At 40.3% G+C, this 12,164-nt stretch overlaps 1 protein-coding gene across 2 annotated transcripts in view; it reads right to left on the bottom strand.

Annotated features, from left to right (window-relative positions):
- Positions 1-12,164, bottom strand: part of cpt1ab (carnitine palmitoyltransferase 1Ab (liver)) — a 156,934-nt gene that overhangs the window by 71,610 nt on the left and 73,160 nt on the right. For both annotated transcript variants that reach the window (XM_039737040.1, XM_039737048.1), the window contains exons 5-7: positions 9,594-9,695; positions 4,609-4,746; positions 2,752-2,829 (exon numbers count right to left, since the gene is read on the bottom strand). In XM_039737040.1, coding sequence (XP_039592974.1) covers positions 2,752-2,829; positions 4,609-4,746; positions 9,594-9,695 — 318 coding nt within the window. The remainder of the gene's footprint in view (positions 1-2,751; positions 2,830-4,608; positions 4,747-9,593; positions 9,696-12,164) is intronic.

Raw genomic sequence — 12,164 nt, 5'->3', positions numbered from 1 at the left:
GGATGGGTTTTTCTGTTTTTGCAGCTTAAGGATGGCTTCTTTCACCTGCATGGAGAGCTCCTTTGACTGCATGTTGTCTGTTCACAGCAAAATCTTCCACATGCAACCACCACACCTCAGATCAACTCCAGGCCTTTTATCTGCTTAATTGATAATGACATAGCGTCGGACTTGCCCACACCTGCCCATGAAATAGCCTTTGAGTCAATTGTCCAATTACGTCTGAGCCCCTGAAATGAAGGGATTCTGTTAAAAAAATGCTTTAGTTGCCTCACATTTTTATGCAATCGTTTTGTTCAACCAACTGAATTAAAGCTGAAAGTCTGCACTTCAACTGCATCCGAGTTGTTTCATTTAAAATTCATTGTGGTAATGTACAGAACCAAAATGAGAAAAAAGTTGTCTCTGTCCAAATATTTATGGACCTAACTGTCTTCACCGTCAGCAGATGTTGTCACGATTGTTTTCCATTCAGCCATGCTGTATGTCCACACCGCCACTTGCCATGAGAAAGACCTGAAGCCCAATTACGCAGTGGAGGTAGTCTACATCTGCTATTCTTTGGTCGTGGATGACTTTCTTTTGCACTCTAGAGTGTATGACTTGAGTTTGGGAGGAAAAGATGTGCAGGCTTGTTCAATGTCATTGCACTTCTTTTTCTGTCAGCAATGCCATGTGCTGTGTTGTTTTCCTGTCAGCCACAGCACGGCGCCAAGCTTGCCATGAGAAAGACTACAAGCCCAATTACATGCTGGAAGTAGACCACATCTCCAGTCCGCGTTGTATTACACGTATCACATCACAGGCTCTCGATTAAAACAAAGATCAAGGTTCAAGGCCCAGGGGTTGGTATATTATCACAGATTATTTATGAAAAGTCTCATTTGTTAGAAAAGTTCATTTCCAATAGGAGGTCTACATTTTGTTATGAAGTGTTCACTTTCTTCCACCTCAAAAGGACAATACATTAAAACATTGTTTTACTCTAGTTGATTTCTTATATGCCTCGCAGTTAGGAGACCCGGGTTCGCTTCCCGGGTCCTCCCTGCGTGGAGTTTGCATGTTCTCCCCGTGTCTGCATGGGTTTCCTCCGGGCGCTCTGGTTTCCTCCCACAATCCAAAGACATGCAGGTTAGGTGGATTGGCGATTCTAAATTGGCCCTAGTGTGTGCTTGGTGTGTGGGTGTGTTTGTGTGTGTCCTGCGGTGGGTTGGCACCCTGCCCGGGATTGGTTCCTGCCTTGTGCCCTGTGTTGGCTGGAATTGGCTCCAGCAGACCCCCATGACCCTGTATTTGGATTCAGCGGGTTAGAAAATGGATGGATGGATGGATGGATTTCTTATAATTCACAATTAATCTATTTTCTGAACTGACTTACTAGGAACAGCAACGGGCACAAGGTGAACACAGAATGAGACAAAACATGATACTGATTCATTACAGGCACCCTAACACTACTGAGAGACCTTAATGTGTTTAACATGTGGATGGAAATGTGTATTACCCAAAGAAATAAAATTAGGCACTAACTCCACATGGAAAGTAACTTGGCTGAGATTTGAACCCAGATGTATACAACCATGAAGCAGGTGTGCTATTCACTGAACCAGTAGGATGCTCTATTGAAAACCAAATAAATTAATATTAAAAACTAGAAACAATGCACTGTAGATACCACATGGGCTGGATAGGCATCCTGGCCAGGAGAGGGAATGGTTCCTCACCCGGATGGGAGACTTTTAATAGGCATTTAAGCATCCTGACCAGGGAGGAAAGAAGGAGCAGACCTGGAAGGAAGGATCGGAAAGGATAGATGGACAGCCCATTGAGAAGAAAAGATATCGCTAGGGTTTTTATATTCCCTCAGCATGCTAGATGACAGCAGCACCAAATATCGGTGAACAGTGGAAAGGCAGCAGGGCATACAGGGAAATGCAGTCTGGAGTCACTGGGTGCTGCAAGAGGGAGCTACAGGGAGACAAGCTCCCTGCTGTAATCGACTTCTGTATGACCCGGGAGTGCTTCCATCAAGCAGTGGCTCCTAGCACTGGAAGTACTCCCGGGTCCTTAATAAAAAGGACCACACTCGATTGGCCAGGCGAGTCGGAACTGGGAGGTAGAGCGGCAACACTCGACTGGAGTGCAGTGCGGTGGTGAGAGAAATTGTAGTGGTGAATTGAATTGTGGAGAAAGAAAACCCGTGTTTTTGTGCTCTTGTTACTGGTTGGAAAAGTCTGGTCAACAAACCAACCTATATTTGAAACCGGGACTGCACTTGTGCGTTTGTGTCAGGGTTTGGGGCTCGCTGATGCCTGGAGTCCATCACAACACTTTTTAAGTTACCTGAACATCTTAAGAGTAGTGACAACAGTTTTCAATTGTCCAATTACATATATGTTCAGAATAACATCATCCTTGCTTGCAGGTCTTTTCTATGAAATTCTCAAAACAACACAATAATAACATAATACGGTATAATACTTTCGTAGATACTTAATCTAATTTAGCACAAGGCAGAAACCAACCCTGGATGGAGCACCCTCCGGAAAAACTGGAGTACATGGACGGAATATCCACATATACAGGGTGAGAAGTTGTAAATCCACAAGGATACGGAGACAAGGAATTTGAACCCAGACTGCTGGATCTGTGCAGCAGCTTGCAGCATTAGCCACAGTGTTCCACCCTAAGATAGTAATACTTGCTTTTTTTATCAGGGCTACTTGCAGAACCCTTAAATGAGTTACGTACCATTGCATAGTAGTTGCTGTTCACCATAATGGGTCCTCGTCCTCTGAGATAGATGTACTCTTCCCACCAATCACTAACCTATAAGAAAGCAAAAACAACATCTATTTCTATAGCACATTTTCATACAAAACATGTAGCATAAAGTATTCTATAAGAAGTTAAAAAAAACAAAATCTACAATCACAAAGATTAAACTAATAAAAAATCAAACAAAATCACAAAAAATAAATAAATACAAACTTGAACTTACATAATACACATAGGTAAGCCACATTATAGATTAAATTCACAAACTAAAGTTTCTAATAATTATAATGATGAATCTGATATTATAGTCAGAAGGGTCAGGCAGGACAGGAAAATAAAAAGCCCAAAAGACCATCTAGTCCGCCCTGCATAAAAAAAGTAATATATTTTTCACACACCAATGTTTAATAAACTTGAAAGTAATCAGTCAGTAATTTCATCAACAGATGGTACATGTTGGTACTGCAAAAGTCATCTTCAAAGGTGGCACATAAAACCATAGAAGGATGCCTATTAAAACACACCAGGGAACTGGCATAACTGTTTGAAACAGATGAGAGGCAGAGACATTCAATCACGGGTCTAAATTATTGACAAGGCCCCTCCTAATATAAAACTTATACTTAGGATGATTTAAATAGCATTATGCGGTATAGAAATGTGCATATCAGACAAACACTTGCTTTAAATATTATTCATACTAAATTATGCATAATCTGAAGGAACAGTACAAAGCTATAAAACACTTGCATCTCCTAAATATTTTTAACTACCGGAACACAGGAAGGTTAAATGAGTCATTCAGGGTTACAAAGAGAGTTAGATGTAGGGATGAACCTTTTAGTCTTATGATTTTTATATATGACTAGCTATGTAAGCCTGTGCTGTAAAAAGCACAGGGTCCTAGAAACTATTGAAATCGTCAGAAAAAAAACTGAAATATAGAGATGTCAGGTAATTGAAAGGAACTACTCTGGACGTCTATATCCTGGGAGGTTTCGTTTTGCCGACGTGCTCGCCTCAATTGTGCATTAGCGGCGGGAGGATAATTAAAAGGCATACTGTTTTGCCGATGTCCTTGCCTCGCTTCTGTATTAACGGCTAAGTGAGTGACTCTTTCTTCGGAGATTTTGTTTTGCCGACGTGCTAGCTTCGCTTGTGTATCCTCGGAGATGGAGCCCTTACCCTGACTCTACTTCTCACTTCCGGGCTGGACAGACAGATACACACACTTCCATGCATATATGTTTATATATAAAATACTTTTTCTACAATGAATACCACCTCAAGATGCCTTAAACTTACTATAGTACTAGAGTAAAATCAGTAACGTGTGACTTTTGTATTGTCATTTTTTTTTAAATACTGAGCACAGACAGGTTACGTGACTTGCTCAGGGTAACTCCATCACTTTTATTATGGGTGTTCCAGTAAACATTAACACACTGTTGTTGGACTGCTTCCTCTTCATCTTTTCCCACTTCTATGTGTGGTTGATGTGCTTATTCAATCATCTTTAAACAGATTGGTCCTACAAGTCAGACCCTTTTCCTTCAGATATTGTTTTTCTTTATCCATTTTTCCAGTTTTTCTTTATTCTTTTACCTCAGCTTTGGCCTCCCTTGCTTTCTCTTCCCCTGTACTTCCATTTCAATCACTGTTTTGCCAACATATTCATTAACATATTGTTCATATTTAGTAAAAATAAATATTGTCTTTAATAATTCCCATGATACTAAATTAGATTAAACAAGCTTGAGAATGTGAGCACTGTAACATTCTTAACAACTTGTATGATTAAAGTCTAAAAAACGAAAAAATGTAACTTACATAGTTGGTGGCCCACCAGGACTTCAGCTTCAAGTACCATTGCAGCCTTGGTCCTAAGTTGACTTCAAAATCTTTGGCAAGACCCTTCATTCGGTTGTACTCGTCATCATTCATGAGGGGACGGACTGACTCCAGGTACTATACAGAAGGTGGAGAATTAGGAAAAAACTAAATATCAGACAATAATGCTCATATGTAAAGTTCATTGTTCATAAAGTTCATCATTGGAGTGTATTACTGTCATATGAAAAAGTTTGGGAACCCCTCTCAGCCTGCATAATAATTTACTCTTATTTCAACAAAAAAGATAACAGTGGTATGTCTTTCACTTCCTAGGAACATCTGGGGTGTACTGGGTGTTTTCCGAACAAAGATTTTTAGTGAAGCAGTATTTAGTTGTATGAAATTAAATCAAATGTGAAAAACTGGCTGTGCAAAAATGTGGGTCCCCTTTGTCATTTTGCTGACTTGAATGCCTGTCACTGCTCAATGCTGATTACTTGCAACACCAAATTGGCTGGATTGGCTTGTTAAGCCTTGAACTTCATAGACAGGAGTGTCCAGTCATGAGTGGTTAAAGGTATTTAAGGTGATCAATTGCAAGTTGTGCTTCCCTTTGACTCTCCTCTGAAGAGTGACAGACAGCATGAGATCCTCAAATCAACTCTCAAAAGATCTGAAAACAAAGATTGTTCAGTATGATGGTTTAGGGGAAGGCTACAAAAAGCTGTCTCAGAGGTTTAAACTGTCAGTTTCAACTGTAAGGAATGGAATCAGGAAATGGAAGGCCACAGGCACAGTTGCTGTTAAACCCAGCAGGTCTGGCAGGCCAAGAAAAATACAGGAGCGGCATATGAGCAGGATTGTGTGTTACAGACAACCCACAGATCACCTCCAAAGACCTGCAAGAACATCTTGCTGTAGATGGTGTATCTGTACATCGTTCTACAATTCAGCACAATTTGCACAAAGAACATCTGTATGGCAGGGTGATGAGAAAGAAGCCCTTTCTGCACTCACACCACAAACAGAGTCGCTTGTTGTATGCTAATGCTCGTTTAGACAAGCCAGATTCATTTGGACTGATGAGACAAAATGGAGTTATTTGGTCAAAACAAAAAGTGCTTTGCATGGTGGAAGAAGAACACCACATTCCAAGAAAAACACCTGCTACCTACTGTCAAATTTGGTGGAGGTTCCATCATGCAGTGGGGCTGTGTGGCTAGTTCAGGGACTGGGGCCCTTGTTAAAGTCGTCGGTCAGATGAATTCAAGCCAATATCAACAAATTCTTCAGGATAATGTGCAAGCATCAGTCACAAAGTTGAAGTTACACAGACGTTGGATATTCCAACAAGACAATGACCCAAAACACAGTTCAAAATCTACACAGGCATTCATGCAGAGGGAGAAGTACAATGTTCCGGAATGGCTGTCACAGTCCCCTGACTTGAATATCATCGAAAATCTATGGGATGATTTGAAGCAGGCTGTCCATGCTCGGCATCCATCTAATTGAACTGAACTGGAGAGATTTTGTGTGGAAGAATGGTCAACAATACCTCCATCCAGAATCCAGACACTCATCACAGGCTATAGGAGGACAGCGTCTAGAGGCTGTTAGATTTGAAAAGGAGGCTCAACTAAGTATTGATGTCATATCTCTGTTGGGGTGCCTACATTTATGCACCTGTCTAATTTTGTCATGATGCATATTGCATATTTTCTGCTAATCCAATAAACCTAATGTCACTGCTGAAATACTGTTTCCATAAGGCGTGTCATATATTAAAAGGAAGTTTTTATGTCAGGGGTGACTCTGACATCAAGTGAGCTGCACCAGTACAGAGACTCTTAAGAAAGTTTATGTTCCTTAAATTCATTCAAGTTCAAATATATTGATTTTTCTTCTGACAATGTAATGACACGACAATAATCTCTCCCTTAACATCAGAAAAACCAAGGAGACAGTAATAGACTTTGTCTAGCAGGCCATGCTGCAATCGAAACGAGAGGGGATCTTGTGCAGAAGGCGAGTAGCTTTACATTTTGCAGAGTCACCATCACTGATGACCAAAGTGGGCTATCAAGAGGGCGCGGCAACATCTTTACTTAGTAAGACATCAATGAAAAGTTCAGGAATTGAACCTATGTTTGCCAACTTCTATATGGGCAGAGTGGCCAAATTAGTGTTTTGTGGACTGTTATAAATACAGGAGCAATGGAGTGTCAGTTTAATGCAATTTCTCAGATCTTAGTTTTTTTTCCCCTCATCTATCTAGACATCCTTTTACAGTCTAAACCAGGGGTCTCAAACTCCAGTCCTGGAAGGGCGCAGTGGCTACAGGTTTTCATTCTAACCCTTTTCTTAATTAGTGACCTGTTTTTGCTGCTATTGAACTTGTTTTGAATTAATTTGAATTGACTCAGGGCGGCACGGTGACGCAGTGGTAGCGCTGCTGCCTCGCAGTTAGGAGACCCGGGTTCGCTTCCCGGGTCCTCCCTGCGTGGAGTTAGCATGTTCTCCCCGTGTCTGCGTGGGTTTCCTCCGGGCGCGCCGGTTTCCTCCCACAGTCCAAAGACATGCAGGTTAGGTGGATTGGCGATTCTAAATTGGCCCTAGTGTGTGCTTGGTGTGTTTGTGTGTGTCCTGTGGTGGGTTGGCACCCTGCCTTGTGCCCTGTGTTGGCTGGGATTGGCTCCAGCAGACCCACGTGACCCTGTGTTCGGATTCAGCGGGTTGGATAATGGATGGATGGATGGATGAATTGACTCAGACTCCTTAATTGCTTCTTATTCCTTAATAAACTGCCAAACAAAACATAAAATCAACAATTTCGGAAATGTATCCTACTGTACAATGAGAGCAGCAAAAAGTCATGGAATTAAAGAATGGGTTTAATTAACAACAAGACTTGCCACCTAATTAAGCAGCTGCATGGAGTGAAATTGGTTTGGAGTTTGAGGCCCTGACTTGGTCTCCTGTTGGCTCACTCACTTCACATTTCATGTCTCTTTGTGTGCCATTTAAGGAAAGAAATGAAGCAATTTAGAGGAACAAATCTTAAAAAACAAGTTGAAAGGAAAAGGAGTTAATCAGCAGCAAAAACAGGTCACCAAGGTTACAATGAAATCCTGAAGCCACTGCAGCCCTCCAGGACCGGAGTTTGTGACCAGTGGTCTCAACCCATTTATTCTATTATTGTTCTGCCAGTGCTCATAAATCAACAGGCCATGTAGGTAGTGACCAAAGACCAGAAGATGAAAATGTAAACCACACCAGTCATCAAAATGTATCAAAATCAGTCGTCAAAATTTTGAGCCATCAAAATCCAAACCACTACGAAAGTAGTGAAGACGTTCAGAGCAAAAGTTCAGTGTCCAGTGACTAAACACAAGAAGGCATGTTAAGGTCTGTTTGATTATGCACAACCTCGGACAAACAGGAGCATGGAGTGCCTGCTTATAAATCATTGTGTTGACAGAACACAACTTCCGGGTTACTCAACCCTGTTTCACAGCAACAAGTGTGTGTGTCATGGATGCCTTTTAAATATATGTTCTGAAGTCACTCTGTAAACGGTTCCATATATATATTTATTTTAATTTAATAGATCTATTGGAAAGTGGAAAAGCCATCCCTAAACTTATACAGACATACACCCACTGAATGATTATTGGGAGCAACATTATACCTGTTTATCAATGCAATTATCTAATCGACCAAACATGTGACAGCAGCACAATGCATAAATTCATGCAGATACAGATCAGGGGCTTCTGTTGATGTTTACATCAAACACCAGAATGGGGAAAAAAGTGATCTCAGTGATTTTGACCATGGCGTGATTATTAACGCCAGACGGGCTGGTTTGAGGATTTCTGTAACTTCTTATCTCCTAAGATTATATGCACAGCAGTCTCTAAAGTTTACTCAGAATGGTCTGAAAAACAAAAATCAGCCAGTGAGCACCAGTTCTGTGGGCAGAAATACCTTTTTGATGAAAGAGGTCAGAGGGAAATGGCCAGCTGACAAATAGGCTACCGTAACTCATATAACCACTGTGTACAACTGTGATGAGCAGAGAAACCTTTGAAAATGCACAACACCTTGAAATGGATGGGCTGCAACAGCAGAACCCTCATGAACAGAAATCTGAGGCTGCAGTGGGCACAGGCTAACCAAAACTGGACAGCTGAAGGCTGGAAAAACATAGTCAGGTCTGATAAATCTCGATTTCTACTGAGACACACAGAGGCTAGGGTCAGAATGTGGTGCCAACGCCATGTACCCAGCCTGCCTTGTGTCAAACAGTCCAGGATGGTAGGGGTGGTGTAATGGTTTGGGAAATCTTTTCTTAGCACACTTTGGGCAAGTTTACAGCAAGCAATCATCTCTTAAATCATGTCACAAAGCAAAACTCATCTTAAACTGGTTCCATGAACATGTTAATGAGTTCAGTGCTCTCCAGTGGGATTTGCAGTCAGATCTGAATCGCATTGAACACCACTGGGATGTGGTAGAATGAAAGACTGATTCGAAGCATGAATATGCATTTTGCAGAAATTGTGTGATGCAATCATGTCAACAAGAACCAGAACTTCAAAGGAGTGTTTCAGCAGCTTGAGGAATCCATGACACCAAAGAATTGAGGGTTTCTGGAGAGGAAAAGGAGCCCCTACCCAGGATGAGTATAGTGGGCCTAAGAATTTGCATAGTTGGTGTAGATAAGAAATGACAGCTAGAGACCAGTTAATCATCCTATAGACTGTGGAAAGTTATTAGGAAAGTTAGAAACTAGTAAACAACTTATCACCTGGTCAAATCATTACCATTTTAGGCGAGGTTGTAGAAATTCTATAATGGCAACATACACATGGCAGCATAAAATATATACAGTATATAAAAATAAATTGAACATACATAAAAAATCAAATGTTTTCACATATGCTTAAAGAGAGTATTTGTGATGTCTGTTTACTCACGTTTTTCATTGTATCCTTTACTGTAGGTAAAGGGAGACGTGGAAGGGAAGTTTGGAAACTGTAAAGCATTGGCTTCCGACCAGAAAAGATTTTAACCATCATCTAAAAATACATAAAAGCAAAGTTACAATGTAAATTCAGTTAGACAGGTATGACTGCTTTGTTGTTCTCCTCATAGAGATGCACTTTCAAAACGGATTGAATCAGAATCTGCTCAAGACCCTACCTCACTCCCCTATATTCTTGGTGTTTATGTTTACAGTGTTGTGCTACTGATCACCTAACTTCAAATATTAATTTATTTTTAAATGGCTCCTCTATATAATAACATACTATATTGATTTTTCTGCTGCTCTGTCAGTTCAATCTTTATTGAAGCACCTTTAGCTCACTATTTATTTTTTGGACTTTAAAACTGGCCATTTCAAGACTGTTCCTTGTGTTTTGTTATTTCCTCCTGATTTGTCATGTACATTACGTGAATTATCTTGCATTGCAGGTTGTTACATTATTGTCCTGAAATGATGTGTTCAGTGAAAGGCACAATAGAAAATGATTACATGATAGAAGCTCATGCTCTGTCTTACGCAGTGTGTCTTTCCATTCAAATCATTTTCAGGAAAAAAGTCTTCCTTTCGACAAACTCTGAGTGTCATATCAAGTATACTACCAGTCAAAAGTTTTGGAACACCTCAGTTTTTCTTCAACTTTAATCGGCTGAAATACAATGAATGACTTAAATTGGTGACAAGGTAAGCCGTAAACTGCCATAGGTTTAAAATTAAAGTTTAGGTTAGGTTAGTAAAGTTAAGGCAAACAATTTGCACAGGTGTCCCAACTTCTGTGATTACTTAAAAACCCTCTGTGTGACTTAAAGCACAGTTAGAGCAGACTGTATTACTACACCCTCTGAGGTACTACTTGGACAATATTACACTGGCATAGAACAAATAAACAATGGCAAATAAAAACTAAGTCAAGGAATCATTAAGTGTACACATACTGTATAACAGCCAAACTGTGACAACCCTTTAGATTCAGAATGCCAGTCACTCTGTGCAGGTCACCAACTCAAGAACCCCAGACCATCGCACTTCCTCCTCCACGTCTGGCAGTTGGTGTCACACACTGAGGAACCATCCATTCACCAACTCGACAGCGTACAACAACCCTGCATGATGAACCCAAGATTTCAAATTTGGATTTATTGGTCCGTAAGTCTTTCTTCCAGTTTGCAATATTCCACAGCCCGTATTTCAAGACCATTTTTTGTCCTTCAATGATTGGCTTTCTGACTGCCACTCACCCTGTCAAACCTGCAGCACAAAGTCTCCTCTTCACAGTAGAAAGTGACACTTGCTTTTTTCAACCTGCACTGTTAAGCTGTGCTTGAAGCTGTTGTGCTGTGAGGTGCCAATCATGAAAGCTGGTGGCCTTCAGAAACACGTCTTCTGACTGGGTTGTAACTTTGGGTTTGCCTGATCTCTTCCTATCCAAGTTTCTTCCAGTTTCTAATTGCCTCTGGATTGTGTAGGACACCACTGCACCCACTGACACTTTGATTTTCTTTGCAATTTCTCTAAATGAAAGGCCTACACTTCTAAGGGTAATAATGCTCAGTCTCATTTGATTTGTTAATTGCAGTTTTCTTGCCATTATCACTGGGATTTCCAACTTTCTACAGTGCAATATTGTCCAAGTAGTACTAAACTTTAAATTTAAACCTCTGGCACTTTACTGCTTACCTTTTCACCATCTTGGTTTGTTCATTGTATTTCAACTGATTAAATTTGAAAAAAAAAACTGGAAAAACTGAAGTGTTCTAAAACCTGTAGTGTGGGTGCCACAATTCTTCCTGAAATGTTCTGTGTCTTATTGTAACATAAACCCTCAAACCAACATTAATTTTCCCACATATTGTACATAATAATATCCTTTAATGATGAGATACCTGCAGCTAACAGAAATGTGATCACTGACAGGGTTTGCAGTTATGTAAGCCATGACTACACAGTGCATTCGTGTATGGAAATGCATGGTATGCTGTCTTTTCTGGAGTTGTGTGTGTGAGTGTGCACTGTGATTTCACTTTAACATAGTGGTATTTAGAATAGAGAAGGTTGAGACCAGAAAAAAAAAAAAACACAAAATCTGTGGCTCGAGTTTGAATCATAAATGGTAACAATCAAGATTCTAGTGAGATTTTGGTTTTTTTTTTTCCACAAGTCTAGTAAATGTATACTTATTGCAGCTGCACCAGTCCTGATTCTATATATTGTACTACATATCCGTATCATAGCATTTTTCAGCCAGTCCTTATTAAATGCAAGTGTAACAGGATTTTATTTAATGTAATTAATTTCACCCAAATTCCATCTTTCAGATGTTGCATTTAATTTAAATTGTAATAAAATTATTTTATACCTGTAACGGCACACTGCACGATAACGTGCAGTGAATACACTTGACTTGTGCATTCCTAGTTGTCCTCCACTTTCTCTGTATGTTTATCATTCATTTGCTCAGAGGTTGATGTGCTTGCTGCTTCCTGAGCAGCTCTTCTTTTCTGCA

The sequence above is a fragment of the Polypterus senegalus genome, chromosome 1, assembly GCF_016835505.1.
Source record: "Polypterus senegalus isolate Bchr_013 chromosome 1, ASM1683550v1, whole genome shotgun sequence".
NCBI lineage: Eukaryota > Metazoa > Chordata > Cladistia > Polypteriformes > Polypteridae > Polypterus > Polypterus senegalus.
This window is presented reverse-complemented; position numbering and strand designations above follow the sequence as displayed.